At 41.0% G+C, this 27,880-nt stretch overlaps 4 protein-coding genes across 4 annotated transcripts; 2 read left to right on the top strand and 2 right to left on the bottom strand.

Moving 5' to 3' along the window:
- Positions 1-986: 986 nt before the first annotated feature.
- Positions 987-15,944, bottom strand: LOC142553575 (V-type proton ATPase subunit E-like). The gene is made up of 6 exons (XM_075663919.1): positions 15,689-15,944; positions 3,009-3,106; positions 2,372-2,549; positions 1,948-2,132; positions 1,771-1,870; positions 987-1,286 (listed from the first exon to the last, which is right to left on the bottom strand). Exons 1-6 carry the CDS (start codon positions 15,788-15,790, stop codon positions 1,251-1,253), a joined length of 699 nt encoding a protein of 232 aa, XP_075520034.1. The 5' UTR covers positions 15,791-15,944; the 3' UTR covers positions 987-1,250.
- A 2,959-nt stretch (positions 15,945-18,903) lies between these two features.
- On the top strand, positions 18,904-19,918 carry LOC142553576 (putative CCR4-associated factor 1 homolog 11). Its single transcript, XM_075663921.1, has one exon. The coding sequence runs from the start codon at positions 19,015-19,017 to the stop codon at positions 19,861-19,863; it is 849 nt and encodes a 282-aa protein (XP_075520036.1). The 5' UTR covers positions 18,904-19,014; the 3' UTR covers positions 19,864-19,918.
- Positions 19,919-24,127: 4,209 nt separating this feature from the next.
- LOC142553577 (uncharacterized) lies at positions 24,128-25,257 on the top strand. The gene is made up of 3 exons (XM_075663922.1): positions 24,128-24,416; positions 24,727-24,918; positions 24,982-25,257. The coding sequence occupies exons 1-3, from the start codon at positions 24,189-24,191 to the stop codon at positions 25,138-25,140; spliced, it is 579 nt and encodes a 192-aa protein (XP_075520037.1). The 5' UTR covers positions 24,128-24,188; the 3' UTR covers positions 25,141-25,257.
- LOC142554538 (transcription factor E2FA-like) lies at positions 25,023-27,832 on the bottom strand. The gene is made up of 7 exons (XM_075665203.1): positions 27,786-27,832; positions 27,653-27,701; positions 27,512-27,577; positions 27,339-27,415; positions 27,048-27,240; positions 26,877-26,949; positions 25,023-26,788 (listed from the first exon to the last, which is right to left on the bottom strand). The coding sequence occupies exons 1-7, from the start codon at positions 27,830-27,832 to the stop codon at positions 26,295-26,297; spliced, it is 999 nt and encodes a 332-aa protein (XP_075521318.1). The 3' UTR covers positions 25,023-26,294.
- Between the last annotated feature and the right edge of the window lie 48 nt (positions 27,833-27,880).

Consider the following 27,880-nt stretch of genomic DNA (forward strand, 5'->3'; position numbering starts at 1 on the left):
TCAAAGTTTTGAACTCTTTCTTGAAATCTAGTTGCTTCATAAAAAGGTAAGACCTATATTGACTTGTTGGTTATTCCATGGTTTATCTCAAACGAAAAGATTTAAAATTTTATTTGTGTGTTTTCTAAAAATACTAGTTTCACATCTGTCCGTAGTTGTAATATCGTTTTCCTTTCAAATCTTGGGCTTTTGCAGATCAACAACATGAATTACAGAGCTGAGAGTCCTAAACTGGAGCTGAAGCTGAACTTGTCACCACCAAGGGATCATATTAGACAAGATGTGTCACCTAATAGGTCGATATCTTCGACAGACGTGTCATCACGAAGCTCGTGTGTGTCATGGGAGAACAGCACCGGCGATAACCACCGTTACTCGACCAGCCCCACCGAGGCGAGCTCGATGATGCTAGTGGGATGCCCTCGTTGCCTGATGTATGTGATGCTGATGGGGGAAGATCCCAAGTGTCCCAAGTGCAAGAGCACTGTTTTGCTGGATTTTCTGCATGAGGATAGAAGCAGGAAATTGAAGAAATGAAATACCTGATATTCCCTCCTAATGTGTTGATGAAAATTTAAATTACTCTTTGCTTTCCTATAAAAACAGCTTTATTTTTCATCTCTCTGTTTTTGTTTTATCTTTTGTTTCTAATTTTTGTTTTATGATGCTGCCTTTAGGGGGTTGAAGGCAGAGGAGTGAATGTAGGGTGGTTTTTTAAAGCTTTTGGTTGGTTTATCTTCGTGTAGTCTGATGTTTTGACAAAATATTAGATATTTCTGTATGCTCAATTTCTTTTACCTTATGCATTGCCAAGTTTTGTATGTTAGAACTGATCTGTGGGCCATGATTCGGACCAGAGATGACAAGTAAGCATGAAACTTTATGACCAAGGAATCGGTATATTAACTTCATGAATTTATATTTAAAAGAGCATCACAATTCACACCTGGATCTGATTTATTGTCTCAAGCCAACGTAAACAACAATTGCAGAACTGTGAAACTCAGCATTAATACCAACATTCAGTGCTGCCAGATACTTCCATAAAACAACCCGAGCAACGTTTTCGGCTCGCTCAAGAGTCGCCGTGACTTCACTGTTGATAGGCAGGCACTTGATGAATAAAAGGAAGTTTGATACGAGAACAACATGATACAATCCAGAAAAAAAGCCATCAAAGTACAATATATTTTGCAAAATCTCAAAAGAAATCACAAATATATTGATTCAGAAATACATGTTTTGCATCGTCAGGCAGCTATTCGACCAAATAGGCTCTTGCATATCTGCAATTATGTACAAATTACATTAATCGACAAGTATCAAATCAGTCATTTGAATACTACATATTCAAGCATTACCTCATGCAACTAATGGTTGTATAGTAACTTGCAGACTTAATCCATTTAATTTATTTCCCCTTATTTTTGGCTGTCATTCTTTTTTCTTGATAATGCTTATGAGTCCTCCAAAATCAAATTATCAAAAGCAAAGAGGAAAGCCACCAATACCTGTTGGCTATCCAAGACGCGTATATTTTATATTTAAGAAGATATTTTTTCCAAGTAAGAAGTGCTCAACACTGTGGATAGTAGACAAGCATATACCCATGGTCATGGAAAAGGTAAAGAGTGATATATGTCTTACAAGAGTTGACAATTAGATCCCCAATGTAAGGTCAATTTCATCGATTGCATTTGTGCCACTCAGCAAGTAAATTTAAGGAGCATGTCTAAAAAAATGAGTGAAAAGAATTAAGTGGAAGAGCACCTCAGGCAGTTTTTTACGAAATACAACTTCAAGCCTAGCATCAAGAGTGTTCTCAAACACGATTTTCCCATCTCTAGAAGCCAAAACTGCACCTCCGGAGCTACATGGAACATCATCATTTTACAAGTTAGTAGCAGTTCCAGTGAGTAATAGATGTAAGCAGAGTTGCATTCTTACCAGGGCTCATTGTGATGAGACGGAGCAGGTGGAAGGTGGACACTGTCGACTATGATCTCAGGTGGATGAACTTTTGCCTTCTGGGCATACTCCTCCTTCGCTGAATCCAAGACTGATTCCACCATTTGTAAGTCATCTTTACGACAGCGCATTAACACTGACGGCTCTTTCACCCTCAATACACTCTGAAATGCAAAAACACAGAAAGGGATTACTACAGGACAAAGACCACAGTGAAATTTCACATTGTCTTGCAACTTTAAGATTATTACATATCAATATCGTCTCGGATGGGCTCAGAAATTTTTTCCAAGAAGTGATGGGCAAAGGACTCATAATTCCATGGATATAAAAACACTTTCTCGGAGGAAGTGAAAATTATTCCGCTCCTTAGTATTGCCACAAGTACGTAGGATTATTTTACCTCAACAATTAGATCCTTCAGGAGATGCTTATAGCCATGATAATGATGATGTGGATGGTGGTGATGATGGCTCACGAGCAACAATTCCTTTGATGCAGACTCCTTCATGCCATTAACCAAATCATCTTGAGCTTGAAGAACCTTGATCCGGGAAGAATTCAGCTGCATCGAGTATTCACTGCAACATGTAACATCGCAGCCAACTCCATTAGGTGTGAACAAGTAGCCTGAAATATATCAATCAAAGGCACTCTTCGTTTCAAAGTCGCTAACTTCAATAGTTAGACCGTAATAATAATTAATAAATGTTGAATGATATCAATAACTTTCAAGATTAAGTGTTCCAATCAGTCCCGGATGTTCGAAGCAAATTATAGAATAAACAAATTCACCTCAGCTCAGCTGTTGACATGATCACTTCAGCAGGGTTAACATTAATGTGCACTCCTCAGTGAGTATGATCAATACTCTATTTAAAAAAAAAAATATCGCAAATTCACACTCATCCAACAAACTCTACGGAATTGGAGGATAAAATTAAAGGGAATAGTTTTCCAACGCTCACAAATAATAAACATTTTCGAGGCAGAAACTTGAAAATTACATTAAAAAAAAAAAGCGCACATATGAACTATGCATTTTCCTGCGGACTTGAATTTGTCTCTCTTTACGCTCATACTCCTGTCTGATCTTCTTCTCCGCTTCAACTAGCTGCAACTTCTCGATGTTGAATTCCTGCACAAACAACAGGATTTCACTAAACTACGTACACCAAATTACATATGATGATATCCCGGGATGTCCCGGGTCATGGATAGGTCCTAGGACTTCCCGGGCCATAAAAGCATACCCATGGATGGTGCTCGAGCCAGGATGGAATGCTCTCGGGCCGGTAGCATGACAATATGGATTGACGCCCCGAGTCATAGAACTGCCCGGGACGAGGAGAGTACAACTTAGAGAAATCATGATGTAGGCAGTCAGTCAACAGGCCGGGCCATTGGATCACCCGGGACATGACTTCCCCGAGACGTGGAATGCTCGAGTTCTTATATAATTATCCGAGAAGCATTCTACTCGGCCACCTCGATATGAGTGAAGCATTTAATAGCGCCGACTTCATAGAGCATGCACAGCCGACCTATCTCTGATAGTAACATTAATGGTTGATAAAATCAAGTGGGCTGGATGTGACTAGTGTAAGATTTGACATATCAGAATAATAGGGTATAATCAGCCACCCTACTATCATTAATGCTCAAACACGAAAAACGAGGTCACCATTGCATCCTCTAATATAAATATCAGGTTCTTTACTTGCATTTATTCCTCATTCAGATATTAACTCGCACATTGAATACTCTCATTTATTGCTCATTTACGACCACTCTCCACACCAATCTCACAGCCATCACATGGCTACATTGGTTTTATTGCTTGAGTACCCTGCTGACTTAGGCATCGGAGTGGTCACGCCGGACACCCCTCCGACAACTATTCACGTGGTTACTTTCTTGTCCGCAGATCTCTCAAATTTCAGGAAGGAAAGAAGTTCAGTCTAGACGCTTAACTCATATTTCCTTTAACTTGATAGCAAATCCGGCAGAGTACCCGACCCGACTCATCCATTTTGCCCGGGTTGCATCATTGGCGCCGTCTGTGGGAAAAGTGAGTTCTAAGGCGTTGATATGGCACCTACTAGAAGAGCCAATCAGGACACTTCTCGAGTCCAGGATGAGAACAATACCCGTCTTTCTGGTGCAGGTGGCCCTCCCCCTAATGGTCCTCAACCCACCATTCATTTAACTCCCGAGGAGTTAAACAAGATTATAACCGATGCTGTTAAGATGGCCATGGCAAAGAAGACTCCTACTCATCATTCCAGTCATCCCGAGCAGCAACGTGAGCAGCCGCAGGAGGAAGAGAGAAGGGAGGAGGAGAGGGAGTCAAGTGCAGGTTCTAAATCTCCCACTGTTGCGGAAGAATTAGAGGAGTTGAGTAAGAAAGTAAAGGATTGGAGGGACAGGTTGGTTCTAAGGACAATGTTCAAGTTGTAAAGGGTTGCCCGTTCACAGATATCATTGTCCGGGAACCATTACCCGGGCATTTCAAGTCAGCCAAAATCAAGGACTATGATGGGAGTTCTGATCCCGAAGAGCACCTTGCTCGTTTCGAAAACATGGCCATGTTGCATTGCTATGGGGACCAAATTAAGTGCAAAGTGTTCCTAACCACCTTGGTCGACTCTGCACAAAGATGGTTTGAAGGGTTGGCACCACAAAGCAATCATTGCTTTGAAAATTTCCAAAAGGTATTCTTGCATCAATTTACCAGCAGTAAGAAGTACAAGAAGACTACTTTCAGCTTGTCTGAGGTAAAGCAGGGACAGGATGAAACCCTAAGGGCATATATCAAAAGATTCAACCGGGTGGCCCTGGATGTGCCGGCCTGTGCACCCGAGACAAAAACTACCGCGTTCATGCAAGGACTGTGGGAAGGGGATTTCTTTCGATCCCTGACCAAAAAATTGCCCGAGAACTTTGAAGATCTTCTATCCCGGGTAGAGAAGTATATCAATATGGAAGATGCGCAGAACCAGAAGAGAGAAGCTTTGAAGAGATCGAGAGGAGACCGGGTTGTGAAGCCCGAGGAGAGAGCCTATAAGAAAAGCGGCCAGGGACATTTTTCTCATGTCCCTTTGAGGATCGCCCGAGATCGATAAATCCAGGAGTGTAGTTCAGATATAGCCCCTCTTCCCAGTCCGATGGGAAGAGCATCAAGACTCGAGAAGAAAGGGTTCTGCACACTTCATAAAGAATGTTCTCACAGTACGCATGAGTGCCGAACTCTAAGGAAGGGGTCTAGCAAGCGCCCCATGCCAGTCTCTCATCCTCCCCGGGATAAGTCTAGACAGCCACCCTGGTTGTCTCGACGTCCCGGACAGGACACTCCTCATAAATCATCAGATATCCCGAGTGGAAGCGGAAGAGCAGAAGGGAGTTCCCGGGAGGAAAGGAGTAGACAAGTTGAAAGGAAGGACCCTTCCCCGAGCCGAGGGGTAATAAAAATGATTTCAAGAGGATCCACAGACGGTGATTCCAACCGGGCTCGAAAAGCGAGGAGTAGGAGGGAGTGCTTGGAGGTTGATGGAAATAGGAGGGACGAGCCGGTTATTAGCTTTGGCCCAGAAGACCTTAGGGGAGTTAGTCTACCCCACAATGACGCTCTTGTCATCCAGGACCGAGTGGCTAATTATGATGTGTTGATGGTATTTGTTGACAATGGCAGTTCTGTCAATATCATCTTCAAAGAGGCGTTGGCCCAGATGGACTTGCACGAGTATCAATTAGAGGCGGTTGAGACTGACTTGTTTGGTTTTGCTGGACATTCTGTGTACCCTGAGGGGGAAATTACCTTGCCGCTGACCCTGGGCACTGGAGATTTGAGGAAGACCGTGATGACTGTTTTTACAGTGGTGGATGCCCCATCCTCGTACAATATCATATTGGGGAGGCCAGCTATGAATAAGATGAGAGCTGTGGCCTCCACTTATCACCAGAAAATTAAATTTTCAGTTTGAGGACTGGTCGGGGAGGTCAAGGGAGATCAACCCTCTTCTCGGAGGTGTTACGGTGAGACCGTCCGGGTAGACCAGAAGAAAGCAAGAAGGGAAGGGAAGGGGAAGGAAAGTCGGGAGGGGATGGACAGAGAGAGGGAAGTACACTTTGTTGCGGAAGAGGAGCAAGAAGTGGTGGAAATTGAGCCAGGGAAGCACGTCCGGGTGGCTCAAGACCTCAACGCGTCCACCCGGGTAAATCTCTTACACTGTTTAAAAACTAACATTGGTGTTTTCGCCTGGTCTCAACAGGAATTAACCGGGATCTCACCACAAGTGGCAGAGCAGAAGCTAAATATTCTCCCGGATCCCGGCCTGTGAAGCAAAAGAAAAGGTATTTTGGCCTTGAAAAAGATAAAGTAATTTAAGAGCAAGTGGGAGAGTTGCTAAGGGCCGGACATATTAGGGAAGTCCAATTCCCTACCTGGCTATCAAATGTGGTTCTCGTCCCAAAATCCACTGGGAAGTGGAGAATGTGTGTTGATTTCAGGGACTTGAATAAAGCCTGCCCAAAAGACTATTATCCACTCTCCCGGATTGATCAGCTGGTAGATTCTACCTCTGGATGCGAGTTATTAAGCTTTCTGGATGCATATCAGGGGTACCACCAAATCCCCTTGGCCTTGGAAGATCAAGATAAATCCAGTTTTATCACATCCGGGGGGACCTTCTGCTACGTTGTTATGTCCTTTGGATTGAAGAATGCGGGAGCTACGTACCAACGCTTGATGAACCTTGTCTTCCAAAAGCAAATAGGTCGGAATCTTGAGGTGTATGTGGATGACATTCTAATCAAGACCCGGGAAGTCTCCCACTTTGTTGATGATCTAGCTGAAACTTTCACCACTTTGAAACAGTACGGAATAAAGCTCAACCCAAGCAAATGTGTGTTCGGGGTCAGAAGTGGTAAATTCTTGGGTTTCTTGGTAACTGACAGGGGAATCGAAGTCAACCCTGAAAAAATCAAAGCAATAATGGACATGCCTTCTCCTCAATCTGTCCGAGATGTTCAAAAGTTAACCGGGAGGATCGCTGCCCTGTCATGCTTCATCTCCCGATCTGCCCATCGGAGTTAACCATTTTTCCAAGTCCTGAGAAAAGCGCAAAAATTTGGCAGGGACGACAAATGTGAGCAGGCTTTTCAAGACTTGAAGAAACATCTGGCTGAATTGCCTATTCTGGCCAAGCCCGAGCCCGGGGAAAAATTATGGGTCTACCTCTCCGCCACTGAATTTACTGTTAGTTCTGTGATTGTCCGGGAAGAAGGAGCCGATCAGAAACCGATATATTATGTCAGTCACGCCCTTCGAGGAGCAGAATTAAAATACAGTGAGTTGGAAAAAATAGCATTGGCCCTGGTAATGACTGCTCGGAAGTTGAGGCCTTATTTTCTTTCACATCTCATTATGGTCCTCACTAATTCCCCACTCGGGAGAATCATGACCCATGCCGAGGTCTCCGGAAGAATGGTTAAATGGACTGTGGAACTCGGGGAGTATGACATTGAATACAAACCCCGAGCTGCTATAAAAGCCCAAGCATTAACAGATTTCTTAACAGAAATGATTCAACCAGTAGAAGAAGAGGTCTGGAGGGTGTTTGTCAATGGTGCATCAAATTTATCAGGATGTGGAGTGAGGGTGGTCTTGGTTTCCCCATCAGAAGAGAAAATCAAGCTGGCTTTGAGGATTGATTCCAGGGTCACCAATAACGAAGCAGAGTATGAGGCTGTTTTGGCAGGGTTGCAGGCTGCCCGGGAGGTCGGTGCTTCCCGGGTCATTATTTATTCTGACTCCCAGTTGGTTACACCGCAGGTAAAGGGAGCATATGAGGCCAAGAACGAGAAAATGCTCAAATATTTAGGGCTCATCACTGCCCGGGCAGCGTCTCTGACCGACTGGAGTATCGAGCAAATTCCCCGGAAAGAAAATGCAGAAGCTGACACCTTAGACAAATTGGATGCTTCCATGACAGAAATAAGCACCCGGGAAGTTCTCTGTTTTACCCGACAGGTGCTCTCTACTGATGAAGAAGTACCCCCAGTCCAGAAAATCTCCTGGATGACTCCTATCATTGAGTATATAGTCCATGACAGGCTCCCAAAAGATCGGGCCCGAGCCACAAAGATTAAAAAACAAGCGCCCCGGTTTGTCCTCTTGAATGATGTTTTATTCATGCGATCATATCAAGGCCTACTACTCAAGTGCTTATCAGAAGATGAGTAGAGTACGTCCTCCGGGAAATACATGAAGGATGTTGCAGGGAACACCTCGGCGGGACTGCTCTGTCTCGGAAAACTATATTGGCCGGGTTCTGGTGGCCCCAGATGAATCAAGATGCTGCCCGACTTGTTCAAAAATGCCAGGGTTGTCAGCACCATTCTAATTTTCATCATCGCCCAGCTGCTAGTATGCAACCAATCTCCGCATCATGCCCTTTTGACCAATGGGGTTTGGATATTGTGGGTCCTTTCCCCATAGCCCGAGCACAGAAAAAATTTCTTTTTGTTGCTGTGGATTATTTCTCCAAGTGGGTAGAGGCTGAGCCATTAGCAAAGATCACTGAGGATGAAGTCATGAAATTTCTTTGGAAGAATATTGTTTGCAGATATGGTATCCCGAGAAAATTAATTTCAGATAATGGAAGGCAATTCCAGGGAAAGAAAATCACCTCGTGGTGTCAAGAAATGAAGATCGCTCAATCCTTCACCTCAGTAGCCTATCCCCAAGCCTATGGCCAGACTGAAGTGACTAATTGAATCATTGTGCAAGCATTAAAAGCCCGGCTTCATGGAAAGGGTAAGGACTGGGTGGAAGAACTACCGAGTGTATTATGGGCGTATCGAACTACACCACGATCATCTACCCAAGAAACACCTTACAGTCTTGTTTATGGTTCAGAAGCAGTCCTACCCGTGGAGATTGGGCAACCTTCTACTCGGATAAAATCTTATCTGAGAAACAACGATCAGGCCCGGGCCATTGAACTTGATCTAGTTGAAGAACGGAGAGACCGGGCAGCCATTCGAATGGAGGCTTATCGCAACCGGGTGATAAAGTCCTACAACAAGTATGTTCGATTACGAGATTTTCAGGTTGGAGACTTGATTATGAAAAAGATCAAGCCGGTAGGTAATGTGGGAAAATTAGAAGCAAGATGGGAAGGACCCTTCAAGATAGTTCGAAGAATCAGCTCGGGTGCAGCTTATCAACTCGAAGATCCTCAGGGACACACTCTTAAGAGACCATGGAATGCTTTTCATTTGAAGAAATATTATGTTTAAAAGCACGTGTATCTACTGTTTCGACATCAAATAAAGAAATTGTTCAAGAAAATGTCTACTAAGTCCAGGGACCCGTACCCTGGCCCGGGGACCCGCACCCCGGTTATTTACCAAGCCCAGGGATCCGTACCCTGGCCCGGTGATCCACACCTCGGTTACCCCAAAGTCCAGGGACCCGTACCCTGACCCGGGGACCCGCACCTCGATTATTTACCAAGCCCAGAGATCCGTACCCTGGCCCGGGGATCCACACCCCGGTTACCTCAAAGTCCAAGGACCCGTACCCTGGCTCGGGGACCCGCACTCCGGTTATTTACCAAGCCCAGGGATCCGTACCCTGGCCCGGGGATCCACACCCTGGTTGCCTCAAAGTCCGGGGACCCGTACCCTGGCCCGGGGACCCGCACCCCGATTATTTACCAAGCCCGGGGATCCGTACCCTGGCCCGGGGATCCATATCCCGGTTACCTCAAAGTCCAGGGACCCGTACTCTGGCCCGGGGGACCCGCACCCCGATTATCTACCAATCCCAGGGATCCGTACCCTGGCCCGGGGATCCGCACCCCAGTTACCTCAAAGTCCAGGGACCTGGGACACTCACCCTAGTTATCTCCTACGTTAAGGGACTTGCATCCTAATTATTCCATCAAGATCAGTTGTTTAAGGGATCATGCCCCCAACTTAAAAATGCTCGATGGGATCCGATTAAAATATAATGGTATTCGAAGCAGAGTTTTATGACACTTGGAAATATTCTAAAGCAGTTGTCAAAATACCAGAAAAAAGAGTTTCATTAATACTGAAAATAATACATAGTGCCCGGAAGCCCGGGATAAAAACAAGCAATGAAACAGTCCTAGTCTACTTTAGGATCTTCATTCCCCTCTTCTTCTTCATCCTCTGGGAGAGAGGCTGCAGCTTTTTCCAGGTCTGGAAAATCTTCCCGGTCAGAGGGTACTAGGCCTGCCTCTTGGAATTGCTCGAGGCATTTGTTGAAGCCCAGGTCAAAATAGTGGAAGGCCTTATCAGCCACCATCTTTTTGAATTCCCGGGACTTCAGAAATCTCGCCATGTCCTCCTCCCGGGAAATCTTTGCCTGTTTCAAGGCAGCAGTCGCCTCATCAGCCCAGGCACGAGAGGATTCTGCTTCTTCCCTGGCCGTCCGTGCCTCTGCCCGAGCCTCGGCTAGTTCTGCCCGAGCCAGGTCTACCTGCTGTTTCCAGCTGGCCTTCTCCCGGGCCAAGACATGCTCATGAATGTCTACCATCCGGCCCATCTCTTCCCGGAGCTTATTATGCATCTCCTGAGCAGCAGTAGCTTGAGTGTTGGCATTCTTAGCTGCACTAGCTACTTGCTCATAGGCAGATATCAGCATTTGCAAACCCTGCAAGTGAAAAGAAAGGTCAGATTGGTAATAATAACAAGAGGAGATAGCAAAGCAAAAACAGGACTTACAGATAAGGACCGGGAAACCCCTTCATACAACTTCTGATTAGGGTGGAGACCCTTAAGGTGATCCACCTCCACGGGACGAAGAAAACCTCGTACCAGCTTGGTCAGATCCGTGCTCACCTCATCACCAAAAAGGTTCGGCAAGTCTAATGGAACTCCACCAAGATAAATGGGGCCAGCAAAGAGGCCGGGAAGACTATGCTGTTGAGCAGGAACCTCTAGTTCCTCCTCCACAGTAACTACCTCAACCGGATCCGTCACCGCTTTTCTCTTACGGATATTGAGAGGAGCCGGGTCTTCTTCATTGATTGGAGGGGTCTTCTCTCGGGCCTCCAACTCTGAGCGGGCCCTTTGCTCTTCTTCTTGGGTTGCCCGGGCTTCTGCCTCCGCCCGAACTCGGCGTTCTTCTGCCTCTTGAACTTCCCGAGCCCTCTCCTCTGCCCGGGCTTTCTTCTGATCGGCCTTTTTCTTGGCAGCTGCCTCTCGAAGACTCGACCTAATCATCTCTTCTTCAGCTGCATTAAAAAAAAAATAAAAAGAAAAAAGAGTCAGACATAAGATGGAAGGGAGAAGTTCTAGAATGAGAAGGGAAATAATTTACCGGATTGTGACTCAGCCTGACCAAATGCATCTATGGCCTGATCCACAGGATCTTCAGGCCGGAGGCCTATCCCGTAATGAACCAAATTGCGCCCCCCCACCCCCCCACCCCCCCGATCAACACTGAAGATAAGAAGGACTGGCCTTCTAAGGCATCCCGAGCTTATTGAAGGGGGGAGAAGCTTAAAGTCCCGGGAAAGTTTCGGTTGGTCTGGCATCGAATGCAAAAAGCCTGACGCACAGGTCAAGGGGGTTGGGATGTGCACAAAGAAAAATTTTGTTTTCTACCCCTTCAGTGATGAAGGGATGTCGGTTAGGAATCGGTAGTGCATCCGGGCCATAAAAGAAAAGACCCCGTCGTTAAATCGACAGGAGTATAAATAATGGAAAATAGAAGAGTTGACGGGGATGTTTTTCATACGAAATAGAATAAAAGTGGCCGCCATAATCCTAAAGGCGATAGGGTGAAGATGATTAATCGGGAGCCCAAAAAACCGGGCAACCCCTTCAAAAAAATGATGGATGGGGAATCGAAGACCACTCTCGAGTTGTTCTAAGAAAAATGTTTGAAAACCAGGGGGTGGAGTGTCCGGGTTATTGTTAGGCCCGGGGATTTTGATTTTATAGGTTGAGGGGAAGGAGCCTAAAGACCTAATTTCTTCTAGATTACCCGGGCGAAGGGTAGACGTCACTGATGAGAACCACAAGGGCCCTGCAATCTTGTCTTTCCCCTTGCGCGAGATACCAATAACTCGGGATGAAGTCGTGGCTTCTGGTTTTTTCGTGATAGATCGGAAAGATGGAAGGGGAATGGCTATGGGGATATGAACTGAGGTCTCAGAGGGAGTCGGGGAGTTAGGCTCCGACCGACCCCTAGCATTCCTACCAAAGGTAGAGGGAGTGGAATTCGACATGACTCGAGGATAAAAAGGGAAGGGAGAAGTACTTACGAAGTAAAGACGGTGGAAGAGGACTGGTAGCAAAGATCGCCGGAGTAAGCTGGTGCAACAGAAAGCTCGAGAGGAAAAATTGCAAGAGTTTGGCCGCCTTTTTGATTTCGAATGTGATTTTTGAAAAACTCTTGTGCTATTATATGTAGGAGGAGGAGAATGATCCTCACCGTTGATCTAAAACGAATCGAACGGACCAGATCAGCCTCGAAAATTGAGCGGCATGATTAGACGAGATATTTGAAAAGAAAGGAGCATAAATCGAGGCGTCATGATCATTTATCTACTCGGAATATGTACAGATTCTGACAACTTTTCAGCAGGGGACGCGTCATTATGACATCGCATTAACTGCCCGGGGAAACCAAACGACAAAATACTATAAGCCCGTGTGGTGCGAGAGCTCGGCATCTTATCTATAAGCCCGGGTGGTGGGAGAGCCCGGCATCTTATCTATAAGCCCGGGTGGTGCGAGAGCTCGGCATCTTATCTATGAGCTCGGGTGGTGTGAGAACCCGATATCTTATTTAGAGCCCGGGAGATACAAGTCCCCGGCACTTTATTTTAAGCTCAGGAGACATTAGGTCTTGACATCTCAATTTCACTTGTCAGTTATATATTATCCAGTTTGCATTGGTTCATTTGCAGAAGATTAAAGAAGCAAAGTGCGATAATTGAAATTTTATTAAGGAAATTGTCGGTGTCGTATTACATCCGCCATTCTCGAAGCTACATAATCTTGCCACTCAGTTATCCAATCAGTCAATTCCTGAATGCGAAGATTGGTGAAGGACTCGGCGGTTGAGATCTTGTTCAGCTGATGTCATTCCTTCCACAGCATCGCATGCAACAGAACTTTGTCGGTGGCTAGATCTGCAACTCGATCTACTCCAAGCTCTCGTCTATATTTTCTCGCCACTGCTCTTTGTGCACGAGTAAAAGCCAAACCATTCCGGTGCATGTTATTGAGATCTTGAATCTTATACCAGGTAGACATGACCTTTACCCAGATACATTCTTCGATAGTCCTCTTCAGATCCTCCAGATGGCAACGTATTCCATCCGGTACTTGAGCGTGCGTACTACTGCCAGTGATTACACTACTGCAGGCACTGGAATCACTTGAACTCGACATATTGAACAGATATTCTCACATTTCGTTTCTACCGTTTTATTTATAGACAAGTGGCATTTAATATTGAAGAAGTTGGAAGGTCTCCAACCAATCAGAACGCCTTCTCATTTATTCAGGAGGAGAGAGCTAATCACAGCCGTTGATCTATGAACACATGAACGTTCAGGATGAATTTTGGAAATAGAGCCGAACAGGCGAAAAGACGTGCACGAATATCAATGTGTCAGAATTATCGGATTCTCGGGATATGAAACGATTTTCGGCAATATAAATGCCAAAGCATGCGTCATAATGACACCTCGTGGACTGCCCGAGAACATTAACCGACGAAACATCCTAGCCCGGGAAATATAAGGCCCCGGCACCTTATTCTAAGCTCGGGAAATATAAAGCCCCGGCGCCTTATCCTAAGCTCGGGATATATGAGGTCCCAGCATCTCGGTTTGTCGTTTATCCGTTGTTTATCTTCGACTTATGTCAGTTAGCTTTCTCGGTTATTCAATTCATGATATAAGCATTAACTGATGAAATTAAATTCTTGCAGCAAAGTAATGGACAAAGATATACTAGATAAGCATTTTATTTATTTAAGAGCATTTTTGCGGATTACATTGAAATACTCTTCCTTTACAAAGAACATCCACGTGGTTATCCATTTCTTTACTTCTCCAGTGGACGTCTTGTGGAAGCTATCGGAATCGGTGATGTCCGTCAAAATTTTCCTCTCCTTGTGAAGCATCAGCTGGTAGACATAGTCACCTTCAAAGAGGTTCACTGTCTCGGCAACGTACAGGCGCTCCCGATATTTCTCCAGCTTTGCCACCAGTCGAGGAGTGGTAGCTTCTCCACATTCGTAGAGAAACTGCAGTCCTTGCAGTTTCTCCCAGTAGCAAAGGATTTTTTGGAAGACTTCATCTTCCATTTCAGCTTTTCGTTTTTCAAAAGCTGCGTGCATGAACTCCTCCGCCATATCAGGAGTCTTCGAACTACTTGAACCTGCTATTAAACTTCTCGGATAATAATTTGCTAATACGATTGAAAAATAGGTGAGTTGCTATATATAGGAGGAAGGGATGGATCACAGCTGTTGATCTTTGAATACATGAACGGTCAGGATGGGTATTGGAAGTTGTACTAGGTAGCTGAAAAGACGTGCACAGATATCGAAATATCACAACGATCATCCTCGGGAATACGAAACTTTTCGGATAATTTTGAAGTTTAGGGCTTACATCAGCAATGTCCACGTGTCACACTGCAACCGGCCCGAAAAAGACCAAGCGACAAGATGATTTTCTTGATCGGGCACATGAGACCAATCGGGACAGCGAGTGAACTCTAGCCCGACTAATTAAGGAGGGAGTGATGATATCCCGGGATGTCCCGGGTCATGGATAGGTCCTAGGACTTCTCGGGCCATGAAGCATACCCATGGATGGTGCCCGGGCCAGGATGGAATGCTCTCGGGCCGGTAGCATGACAATATGGATTGACGCCCCGAGTCATAGAACTGCCCGGGACGAGGAGAGTACAACTTAGAGAAATCATGAAGTAGGCAATCAGTCAACAGGCCGGGCCATTGGATCACCCGGGACATGACTTCCCCGAGACGTGGAATGCCCGAGCTCTTATATAATTATCTGAGAAGCATTCTACTCGGCCACCTAGATATGAGTGAAGCATTTAATGGCGCCGACTTGATAGAGCATGCACAGCCGACCTATCTCTGACAGTAACATTAATGGTTGATAAAATCAAATGGGTGGATGTGACTAGTGTAAGATTTGACATGTCAGAATAATAGGGTATAATCAGCCACCATACTATCATTAATGCTCAAACACGAAAAACGAGGTCATCATTGCATTCTCTACTATAAATATTAGGTTCTTTACTTGCATTTATTCCCCATTCAGATATTAACTCAAACATTGAATACTCTCATTTATTGCTCATTTACGCCCACTCTCCACACCAATCTCACAGCCATCACTTGGCTACATTGGTTTTATTGCTTGAGTACCATGCTGACTTAAGCATTGGAGTGGTCACGCCGGACACCCCTCCGGCGCCCATTCACGTGGTTACTTTCTTGTCCGCAGATCTCTCAAATTTCAGGAAGGAAAGAAGTTCAGTCTAGACGCTCAACTCATATTTCCTTTAACTTGATAGCAAATCCGGCAGAGTACCCGACCCGACTCATCCATTTTGCCCGGGTTGCATCACCATATATATAAAAAAATCAGGTAAAAAAAACTAATTAATCCAAGTAGAGTTATACTTCTTCGGCGGAAATGGAGATCTCGTTGGCCTTCTCCTCGGCTTCTTGGCGGATGAAACGAACCATCTGCTGGATCTGCTTCGATACATCGGCGTTATTCATTGTCGGGTCCGGATTGGTCGTGTCTTTTTTGCTCTCCTCTTGTGATTAGAGAAAAAAAGCGGCGTCCTTCTTTGAGCTGGCCCTGATGGCAGGCTAGAGCTACAGTTTCTACAATTATTATTGCATGTTTCATTTGCATGTGATTCACACCACTCTCTCTCTCTCGCCGCTGTCACCTCAAATCGGATATATCGCATTCAACCCAAAGTTTTGAACTCTTTGCATCTGTGACCTTTCAAGTCTCGACCGGAGAACAAATCAAAATTCTTTTGGTTTAATTATTACTCAGTTGAGTTTATCTAAACCTAATTATTTAATGACAAAAACTTGTGTGAGACGGTCTCACGAGTTGTATTTTGTGAGACAGATCTCTTATTTGGGTTATCCATGAAAAAAGAATTAATTTTATGCTGAATGTATTACTTTTTATTGTGAATATCGGTAGGATTGACCTGTTTAATAGATAAAGATTCATGAGACTGTCTCACAAGAGACCTACTCTTATTTAATTACAGTATTTAGGATATAATTAAGTTTGTTTTCTTATATATTTTTGTTTAATTTCATGGAAATAATGTAACATTATACCAAAGATGTAACATTAAGTTCAAACCAATTTCATCAAACTGAATTTCTTTTTAATATATTGTAAATTTCTTTAACAAAATAAATTGAAAAAATGAATATAACTTAGGGATATTGAACCGGGGAATCGAAACCAGCCCAAATCACTTGGACATTGTTTAGGGTTTTTTTTTTTTTGACAAAAAGAACAGAATTTTTTTTAAAAAAAATTATATATATGGTGAAATAGCAATTATAAGAGATTGGATATTGCAGATTGCCCCCATTTTGGGTGTCAATCTGTAATTTTTTTAATTATGATATAGTCCAATTTTTTTATTATAAACAAATGTTCATTAGTAGTCATCGTTACAAATGAATAATTTACTTTTTCGAAACTGAATGAATTGAAATTAACCAATGAAAATCAAGAAATACTACATTGAAAGCAACACAAGAATAGCAGTGCAGGGGCACCCAAGACGAGTGTCCCTGCGCTCTATGTTCTGTCCGAGATATTTCTGAACAAAAACTGTAGCGTGGGTACTTTTCAAGCCTTGTTTAACAACACATGGGCTCGAAATCGGTCCGATTATACTGAATTGTACTTCCGGTTCGAAATTGTTTTGGAATCAGAATTGGAACCAAATCGATTTTTACCCGATTCCATCCTGTTCACTCTGGAACTGTTAAGCAGGAGCACGCGTGTTTTGATAGCTAGTCTAAAAGTCAAGCCGAATGAATGTCTTCGTACGAGTCAGTTAATATGACGGCGCAAAATGTTTGAAAGTTCCTGCTTGTTTCTAAATATTATTAATTACAATAATGGACCCGACCCGGATCGACAAAGCTCTTGATTGAGTCGCAGCTAGGGATGTAATCGAGCCGAGCCGAGTCGAGCCGAACTCTTGAATGTTTGAGCTTGGTTCGTTTATAATCGAGCCGAGCTCGAGCTTTATTTAACGAATATATGCATGGCTCACGAGTTTATTCAAGCCTTTATCGAGCCTAAACAAACTTAATAAATATGAATTATACATTTAAATTTTCATTAAATTAATTAAAAAGTAAATTATATATTTAAAGAAAAATATATTATTCTTGTTAAAATTTGTAAATTTATTATAATAAATAAATTTAATAGATTTTTCTATATATTTCATAAATAATATGCAAAATCAATAAATCAAATATCAAAACTATTATTTTTTCATCTAAAAGATTACTCATGAACTTACCAACGAACATGTTCACGAGCTAACGAGCCGAATACTGTAAAGCTTGAGTTTGGTTTGTTTATCTTAACGAGCCTCATTAAACGAGCTCAAACGAGCTTTTATCGAATCGAGCTTCGAATAGCTCACGAACGGTTTGGTTCGTTTACATCCCTAGTCGCAGCCACCATTATATAAAACTAGTTGTAATTGGGCACAAAAATCACGAATAATTAGTCATTTGGAACCTAAGCCATTGTTTTTTGCTCTCATGCCTTTTGACTTTCTCTCAAGCAAATCCGAATTAATAATCTATAACTAATTGAATATGTCTCTTGTGAAACGGTTTCACAAATCTTTATTTGTGAGACGAATCAACCCTATCGATATTCACAATAAAAAAATAATACTCTTGACATAAAAAGTAATATTTTTTCATGGATGATCCGAGTAAGAGGTCTGTCTCACAAAATACGACCCGTGAAACCGTCTCACGCAAGTTTTTATCTAATTTATAATTGTCTTAGTGAGAATTTTAGTTATCCATTTCCTTTAATCGTATTATCAAGATGGAATTTTCTTCTTTAATTTAAAGTATTTGCCACTTTTCTAGTGTCATGTAATCTAATCTTTCGTCTCACACAAGTTTTTATCTAATTTATAATTGTCTTAGTGAGAATTTTAGTTATCCATTTCCTTCAATCGTATTATCAGGACGAAATTTTCTTCTTTAATTTAAAGTATTTGCCATGTAACCTAATCCTACTCTTTCAATACCTGTTTCAGCATAAATCTCACCTTTGTTCCAAATATAAAAATCCCTGTGTTTTACGCATGATTGGTGACAGTTGATTTGACCTTTGCAAGTGCACCTGTATTTGGACCGAGTAAAAGAAAGACTATAATTTATATTCATACAATTTCTTTAATTTTTCGGTCCAACTTATCAGACGCGTTGAACTTGGACCACACGAGGATAATCCTGAGTTAATTAATTTAACACAAGTAGCCTAAAACCCGTGTCTGAATGGTACACCCCCCCCACCACCCCCACTTTTGTCATAATACCTTTTTTAGGATGCACTGCACCTTTATTACTTAAAATAAAATAAAATAAAAATAGAGATTTTTTTTTGGTTTTAGATATTTTTTTTAATAAATTTATATTAAATATTTTATTATTTTCTAAATTATTTAATCAAAAAATGTAATTTTTTAATAAAATAGACATCTAATAATTCAAAATTTGAAGAATTAGGGGAATACCATTATTGTTGTTCATCCTATCTGTCTTCTGTCTTTCCAAGAAGACGCGGCCGCCTTCTCTCTCTTCCTTTCTATAAAAGAATGGCCAAACACTCTCTTTTGCTCACCCAAACAAAATAAATTAAAAACCGACTCTCTGTGATTTGTTAGTTCAGATCCTACGGCTGTATATGCACGGCGATGACTTCCGACGACCATAAACCTGATTATAGTGAACCTATAAAGATCCGAGAAGTATGGTCCGATAACCTCGAATCGGAATTTGAATTGATATCGGATCTCATCGATAGCTACCCGTTTTTGTCCATGGACACAGAGTTTCCGGGGGTTATCTACAAGCATCAGCAGTTTAACCCCACGGGCCACCGTCGTCAGAGGCTGTCTCCTTCCGATCACTATTTGACCCTCAAGTCCAACGTCGACGCTTTGAACCTCATCCAGCTCGGTCTCACCCTCTCCGACGCGTCCGGAAACCTACCGGATCTGGGATCCGGCGAGCGCTACATCTGGCAGTTCAACTTCTCCGACTTCGACCTGTCACGCGATCCCCACTCTCCGGAGTCCATCGATTTGCTGAAGGTCCACGGGATGGACTTCGAGAAGAACAAGGCCTCCGGCATCGACTCGGCCCGCTTCGCGGAGTTGATGATGAGTTCCGGCGTGGTATGCAACCAGGCCGTCAGCTGGGTGACCTTCCACAGCGCGTACGACTTCGGGTACCTGGTAAAGATACTCACGCGCCGGGAGTTGCCCTTCGGGCTTGGCGAGTTTTTGGAGGTTCTGAGGGTGTTCTTTGGAAATAAAATCTACGACGTCAAGTATCTGATGCGGTTCTGCCAGAGCCTGTACGGCGGGTTGGACCGGGTGGCCCGGGCATTGGACGTGGACCGGGTCGTGGGGAAGTGCCATCAAGCCGGGTCGGATAGCTTGCTGACGTGGCACGCGTTTCAGAAAATGAGGGCTGCATATTTCGTGGAGCAAGGGCTTGAGAAACATGCCGGGGTGTTGTATGGATTAGAAGTTTATTGATTCAATATATCTCTCTGGTTAATAGAAATAACAATTAAATTTATTCTTTTGCGAATTTTTTTGTTCTTAAATGCTGAACAAGCCTGAAGGCAATGAGTTGGGCACTGGTTAGAATGGACTAAACAATATTAGAAATATTGTATACTATTAGGACAAGGTAATGTTAAGAACAAATAATATGATCCGCCTTGACGTTGTGAGTTAAAATCTTATTTTAAAACCATGGTTTGAATATTATAATCAGTTGTTTTGAACCTCAACAATCGCATGTTAATTACTGTCCTAAACTAGTGGTTTTAAGGTTAATTTAGTATTGATAATGACTAAGTAATCGCTAATTAAACATTCTCTCTCAGTCAGTACAATTTGATCTCTCTACTAGTTCCTCAATATTCATGTTCCCTTTCAGAAAAATACTAGCAAATATAACAACACCCTTGAAGGCAAACCATTTTTCACCATCTGAAATCTCTCCGGTCGAGCTCCTATATAATTTATTATATAGTAAGTCTATTGTAAAACGTAAGGGTGATCATGGTGCGATTTTGCGGTTTTTTTAAAAAAATTCAAACCGAATTGTCATATGTTATCGCTGTTTTACATGAAAAATTAGTTTTACGATTTTGAGTGGTTTCAAGCGGTTGCGGTCGGTTTACGATTTTTTTAATTAAAAATATTAGAACATATATTCTAATTTATTTGAAAACAACAACAATATATTGTTTTCAAATATAAAATATAGTTCAAAGCATATAAAGATCAAAATAGAAAAAACAATAAACAAGATTCAAAAATAAGTTAATAATTTAACAACACATCACATTCACAACAAAAATGACATTTACACTATTTTATTCTTTTTTTTTTTTATTTTCAAACTTCAAACAAATTATTGTCCGAAAATAAATAAATACTTTAATAAAATATTAATATGAAAAATAATTAAGAAAATGATAAGTTTTACTTGTAAGAATAATAATTTTGAAGAGAGTTGAGATATTATGAATGATGACTTCTTTATTTGAATATGTTGTTTACAAATTATTATAATTCTAGGCCTAATATTATGGGAAGCGGTTTAGGCTGTGCGGTTTGGTGCGGTTCTTGACAAAAAAAATAACCGAACCGCGTATGCGGTACGGTTTATGATTAATATTTTTAATCGCGGTTTTTATAAAATATTACGAAAAACGGTGAGGTGCAATTCGGTTCAGGCGGTTAATAAAAAATTTGATCACCCTCAGTAAAACGGTTTCACGAATCTTTATCTGTGAGATAGATCAACCTTACCGATATTCACAATAAAAAGTAATACTCTTGACATAAAAAGTAATATTTTTTCATGAATAATCCAAATAAGATATTCATCTCACAAAATACAATCTTTGAGACCGTCTCACACAAATTTTTGTCATTATTATTTTGATTTTCAAAATCATTAAAACTTTTTTTTAAAAAAAAGTCATTTTTCCTTACGGTATAACCTGGTTATATTCGTGTTACAGATCTATCCGATCTATATATACGATTGACATAAAAAAAATAATATTTTTTCTATAATCCAGTTGAATCAAAAGATTTATTTCCTAAAATTTATATGTGTTTTTTGCTGAAAGAAATAAACACCATCCACCCCCTTCAATTGTCATTCTCGTGAACGAAGCCAAGCCAAAGCAGCCACTTGCTCATTAAAATTAAAGACCAAGTTGAACACAAGACAGAGATTTAGTTTCCACCTCTAAAACTTCTGTAATTTACATTAAATGCGTCACCCAGGCGCAAATCTTTCTATTCTAGAAATTTTTTGATCCGATCCGATGCCTGTTTCCTCCTTTTTCTGCTCCACTTTTTAACTACCAGCGCAGAAACAGATTAATGGCTTCACATGTCCACATCAATCCCCCGTGCCCACAAACCTAACTATCTGATTACCTTCTACGCATTGGAAGAGCACGGCGGTGTCCATCCCGCGCCTCCGACGTTGCCACCTTTGTTCCATATCTCCATGAATGCTTGGATGATGATCTCACGGTGCTGAGGCGAATTCAGCCGCAGTAAGCAGTCAAGAAGCTGCTGAAGATCACTTCTCGAATATATTTCCCTCTCAAAGATCATTTGAAGCATGGATTTCCGGAAATCGCTTAAAGGGTCCTTGGAATCTTTGACTACGGCTAAACTGTCGTGGATTTTCCGGCATGAGCTGACAGTTTTGGTGCATTTGGGATGATCGTTGTGGATTTCAGGCGAATACTGAGATGAGCTGTCGATGTTGATGGATAATGTGGTGGTGGTGTGGTCCTCGTCGTCGCCGATGATGGACCTCCGACCGCCGTGTCTTTCCCAAGAGCTGGCGGAAGAAGAGGGGCCGTGGCGGTGAAACTGATTGGAGGAGGACTTGGATACGTGTTTGGCCTCGATAGCGTCTGTAGCTTTTGGTCCACATCCCCATCCTCCGTTTGGTTTGAAAATGTTCTTGAACCTCTCCCATCTCTTGCCGGAAGAAGACATGCTCGATCTAGGTGGCACGGTGGTGCTGCAGCGTTAGAGTAGTAGTTGAGAGGTGGCGCTGTCTGACGCTCTTTGAAGTACTATTTGAAAAATCTTGGATTTTGATTGTGAATCTTTAAAGAGATTGTACAGAATGTGCTGTAGAAATTTAAAGTCAGGCAGTTTTGCAGAACTCCGGGAACTTTTTCTTTTTTTAGGAACGAATAAATACAAATAAATAAAAAACTATATAAAAAAATATAAATAAAACGAATTCTATCAAAATATACCTTCCATTAATGTGACTCGATTTCCATGTTGTAAAATTTCTATTTTAAGAAAAGTAGATTTTTTTTTAGATTTTCTAGTAAATCTTTATCTGTGAGACGTGTCAATCTTATCGATATTCACAATAAAAAATAATACTCGTAGCATAAAAATTAATACTTTTTCATGGATGACCCAAATAATAGATACGTCTCACAAATACGACAGGTGAGATCATCTAACACAAATTTTTGTCTTTTAAGAAATAGTACACGAGTTTGAGTAGGTTTCTTGTGAGGCGGTCTCATTAATCTTTATATGTGAGACGGGTCAACCCTACCGATATTCACAATAAAATTAATACTCTTAGCATAAAAAGTAATATTTTTCATTGATGACCCAAATAAGAAATTTGTCTCACAAAATACGACCCGTGAAACCATCTCACACAAGTTTTTTCCCACGAGTTTATATCTTTGAAACTGATCGATCTAATTCATATTTAAAATATGATATATATATATATATATATATATATATATATATATATATATATATATATATATTACAAAAAATGATTTGTGAAAAAATCTCATATGATTTTTAGTTATTTTTTATACATTAACTTTTGGATAACTAACATATTGGTAATTTACACATATTAGGCAAAATTAGATCCTATTTTTGTAAAATTTAACCAATCCCTTATGAAAAAATAATAATAATTATCATCTATCATATGATATTACAACAATAACTAAATTTAAAAAAAATATATATAGAAAAACATTATATACTTTTCATTTTGCTAAATTTTTAAATCAATTTTAAAGTAAACCATATTTTTTTCCATTTAAAGTTTTCATTAGTTTCAATGAAATTTTCAATTAACTAAAATATTATTTTGTATCATCATTACTATTTATTTAAGTACATTCCCTAAAACACATAATTAAAAATTTTCAAATAATGCAAACATAAAATATGTAAATAAATTTAAACAAAATTTTATATAGTTAAACTAAATTAGATGTTTTTTCATTATATTGAGTGAAATTTTCACCTACTAAAATATTTGTTTTTTTAAAAAATAAAGTTGCTATTTATTTGAATATTGGTCCAAAAATACATTGTATAATTTGCAAAATTTGTACAAATAGAAATATTAACCAAATAAAAAAAGTTTTCTATATTCATAAGTTTAGTTATTTAAACTTGTACATATTATATTTATTATAATATAATATATAATATCTATATATAAATAATTTTAAATAAAAATCTAAATATAAAGGGTAGAAATAGTAATTGGTCTTAGGTTTAAAGCTTCAAATAAAAAAAATAAAAAAAACTGTGAAATAATTTAACAAATCAATTTTATGACCTTCAAATTAACAAAATATTAGTATTTTTATATAAAAAATATTATTTTTATGGTAATTAAGAATCAAATCAGATAAACTTTAAAAAAGCTGCCACTTGTCGTTGTTTCTACCTATCATATAATCTCCTCCGCCAAAAAAGGAACAAAAGCCGATGTGAAGCGCGAGAGACAGAGCTCGTTAGTAACGATGGCCGCCACACTTCTTCAACTCCCTTGTCAATTTTTTAGTAGTGAAGCTCTCTGTTCCCCTGATTTGCCCAAAAATGGAAGAAATACCGGTAGATTTAGCTACCCCAAGTCTGGTTTAACTAGGTTCAGTGTAAGAGCAGTGCAGGAGAAAACTGAGGAAACCAAGACTCCATCTTCTCCGGACGAAATTACGAAGAAGTACGGCCTTGAAGCTGGTCTTTGGAAGGTAACCCATTTATCTTTTCCTGATGTTTCGATTTATCATCTCGTTTTTATTGGTGAATTATGCTTGGTGGGAGATTGTTTCGACTGATGAGTATGGGCGTCGTAGAAAATTTTTTTTGGCGGGAAGTAAGTTCTGGGTATCACCTGTCGTCCGAGTTTCTTCTCGTGTTTTCTTTGAAACAATGATTGTTGCCTTGTGTTGAAGACTCTGATTCAGGGGGCCTGCAGGAATTATTATTATCTTTCCCCCCCCCCTTCAAATCTGTGTTTGTAGACCTAATCACGTGTCGAGTTTCTACTGAAATATACAGATATTCTCCGCGAAAGAAGATGAAAATGAACAAAACAAAGAAAGCAATTCAAAGGGAAATCAAGCAAAAGAACTCCTGGCAAAATATGGAGGAGCATATTTAGCCACTTCAATTGCCCTTTCCTTGATATCCTTTGGCCTTTGTTACACCCTAATCAGCGCCGGAGTTGATGTATCAGCACTGCTACAGAAGGTACAAATTCCCTGTGACCAAAGTTTTGTAGGATGTAGCATTCATGTCTTGTAGCTATTGCAGGTTGGAATTTCTACTAATGAAACGGGGGAGAAAGTTGGGACTTTTGCATTGGCCTATGCAGCCCACAAGGCTGCTTCCCCCATCAGATTTCCTCCTACGGTAGCTCTTACACCCATTGTTGCTAGTTGGATTGGGAAGAAAGTTGATCAGGAGAAATGATTAAGTAATGTCACACTTTGGTTGGACAATTATTTTATGCTGATGTATTAACATCAATACCTTGTCCATAACTTAGAAGACAGAAGAATTACACTTGTTAATGAATCCATTGTCGTATACTCTTTGAAGAATAAAAGATGTGAACTTCATTAATGGATCACAAGCTGAATTCTGAAGATGAAACACAGTCTTGTACTGCTGTATTACTTGTATATTACAGGAAAGACTAAAAAAATCTTCATGATACTCTGTAGCCATGGATTAAACAGTATACGGACACTAATCGATTATTGACTGCTTTACAGTTATGTTACTAAACAGAAACTGTGTGTAAGAACCCCACTGTTTTTCTTTATTCCCTGGAACTTTTACATTCTTAGAAGTACTGGAAGATAATCTGAAACGCCTAAGCTTATTGTCACTTTCAAGTGTAATGTAATGGAAATCTTTTGGCTTCTATGCTACTCTAGAGTCTTTTTGAACAAACAGGAATGAAAAAAGAAAAATGACGAGGAATATTCACTCTCACCATTCTTGCCCCAGAGCCAAGCTTGCACTCAATGTACCATATTTTCTCTGGATGCCTGCTTTGCTTCTCTGCTCCTTATTCCTTCTCTCCGCATGCAGTCTGACCAACTGTTTTCCTTCTCACTTGGGCCTTGCCTCTTCTTTTGTAAACCTTGTGGATTGGGCCTCTTTCATGTGATACCGGAGTTACCTCTGCTATTTCAGAATTTGGACTCACTTCTGCCATACTTCTCCTAACAGATTCTTTTTTACTCCCTCTTGTTTTGGATACAGAAGACATTGCAGTCGCACTAGGCTGTATGGTTTGGGCTTGTGTATTGGTGCTAGTCATGGTGTGGTCTTCATGTATTATGTTCAAGCCATCCATGTCAGCATCGGGTATCTTATTGGTTACAAAAGCCATTGCAGTATTAGCTGGCAGAAAAGTTTGGGCTTGTGATGCATTGATATTAGCTATGAAATTTTCTTCGTATGTCATTTCCATGATATCCCAGCCCACGTTGAGTAGTGTGTTGGTTACAGAAGGCATGGTATTAATTTGTGGTGGAGTTTGGGCTCGCGGTGCATTGATACTAGCCATGACAATATCTTCATGCTTCATTTCACGCTATCCCAGTCAATATTGGCTATCGTTTGGGTAAAGAAGGCAATGAGGTATCAATTGGTGGTTGAGGTTGGGCTTGTGTTGTATTGATACTAGGCGTGGCATTGTCATCATGTATCATGTTCATGCTATCCCCGCCTATATCAGCTATTTTGTTGGGTGTAGAAGGCATTGCAGTATTTATTGGTGGTGGAGTTAGAGATTGTGGCGTTCTGATACTAGCTATGACATTGTCTTTGTCTATCATTTCCAAGTTATACCTGTCAATATCAGCTATCATGTTCAATACAGATGGCGTTGCAGAACTAATTGGTGGCAGGGTCTGTTCTTGGGGTGTACTTGTACTAGTGGCGATACGGCGCATTGATTCCGAGCAATAACAGTCAATTTCAGCTATCGTGGTGGATATGGAAGGCATCGCAGTTGCACTTGGTGGAGGTTGGGCAGGTGGTGTGCTGTTATCCACCAAGGTATCGAGCCATTGTACACCATTCAAGAAATTGAAGTCATGTTCAGCTGTGGCAGGTACATAGTCATGGAGCCGAATAACACATTCACAAAAGCATGGTATGAAGAAATGGGGAGAAAACGGCATTTAGGATACATTCCGCCCACAAGTCTCTGATGGCTTCGATGCTTAAATCCGTGTCTAGGGGTAGAAAATAACCACCAGGGTTCTGCATATCATAAAGTGGGAGTTCTATAAATCTTGTTGGGAAACATAAAAATATGTATCTTCTAAAGCATTATTCTACCGTTAATGCTCATGACTTACATTATCTGTCCTAAAGTCGAAGAGTTTGGTCCACAAGTCCTCTTGAGAACTTGCATCTGCTTCACTAATTCCTCCTCTAACCTCCTGCGTCAGTGGGGGTACAGAAGCATTCTCATTTGCTCTAGATGTTTCAAGTATGCTTGGTTGAGCCTCACCATCTGGATTCGTAGTCTCTGGATTTTCCTCGTATGGGCTAATTTAAACAATTTACACAAAATATATGACTACTAAAAATACCCGCTTTAGAACGTACGTTAGATTGCCAAATATCCGAGGAACTAGGTAGTATACCTGACAAGCCAAAGATCTATGGCCCCTTTGTTGCTTTGAAGAGTTAGGGTATACCTCCTTTCTTGAAAATCACCATCCTGTAAGAAAGTAACTTATGATTTTACATGTGCGTTTACCTTAAAACTAGTTCGAAATACAAGTTACTTGCTGCTCAGAGAAGACAGTTAAAGCACCTCATCTGGATCAGGGACTTGTATCCTGGTGCCTTGAGGAGCTTTAAAGGCTATCAAAGTTTCATTCTGTAGCAGAAAATGGTCATGGTTTCAAAACTAATTTTCTATCCAATAAAGCAAGTTAATTGGCACCATCTGTACCTGGAAGCAAGGTAAGTTTATGATGTCTTCTCGATTAACACGAAGCCAACTGGAAAAGATTCAATGAAATTTGTAAGTATCTGAATGAAATCGAGTCGATTTAGTTCTCTGAAATGGTAGAATAGTCTTCTACCTTTTATTGTTTTTATCTTCACGCAGGTTCCTCAACCTCTCCTTCATTTCTCTGGAACAAGAAAACTTATTACTAGGCTAGTATGCTCTAAGAAC

This window comes from Primulina tabacum, chromosome 8 (genome assembly GCF_025594145.1).
Source record: "Primulina tabacum isolate GXHZ01 chromosome 8, ASM2559414v2, whole genome shotgun sequence".
In the NCBI taxonomy this organism is placed as follows: Eukaryota; Viridiplantae; Streptophyta; class Magnoliopsida; order Lamiales; family Gesneriaceae; genus Primulina; species Primulina tabacum.

Excerpts from the sequence above, each read along its gene's own strand:
- LOC142554538 (XM_075665203.1), bottom strand. The coding sequence starts at position 27,832 with ATGAAGGAGAGGTTGAGGAACCTGCGTGAAGATAAAAACAATAAAAG. Across the intron at positions 27,241-27,338 it reads ATAGATCTTTGGCTTGTCAG|CCCATACGAGGAAAATCCAG; the intron begins GTATACTACCTA and ends TGTTTAAATTAG. Across the intron at positions 26,950-27,047 it reads TCGACTTTAGGACAGATAAT|AACCCTGGTGGTTATTTTCT; the intron begins GTAAGTCATGAG and ends TATGATATGCAG.
- LOC142553577 (XM_075663922.1), top strand. The coding sequence starts at position 24,189 with ATGGCCGCCACACTTCTTCAACTCCCTTGTCAATTTTTTAGTAGTGAA. Across the intron at positions 24,417-24,726 it reads TTGAAGCTGGTCTTTGGAAG|ATATTCTCCGCGAAAGAAGA; the intron begins GTAACCCATTTA and ends TGAAATATACAG. Across the intron at positions 24,919-24,981 it reads TATCAGCACTGCTACAGAAG|GTTGGAATTTCTACTAATGA; the intron begins GTACAAATTCCC and ends TAGCTATTGCAG.
- LOC142553576 (XM_075663921.1), top strand. The coding sequence starts at position 19,015 with ATGACTTCCGACGACCATAAACCTGATTATAGTGAACCTATAAAGATC.
- LOC142553575 (XM_075663919.1), bottom strand. The coding sequence starts at position 15,790 with ATGAATAACGCCGATGTATCGAAGCAGATCCAGCAGATGGTTCGTTTC. Across the intron at positions 2,550-3,008 it reads ATTCAAGTCCGCAGGAAAAT|TGAATACTCGATGCAGCTGA; the intron begins GCATAGTTCATA and ends TACATGTTGCAG. Across the intron at positions 2,133-2,371 it reads TGAAGGATCTAATTGTTGAG|AGTGTATTGAGGGTGAAAGA; the intron begins GTAAAATAATCC and ends TTTGCATTTCAG.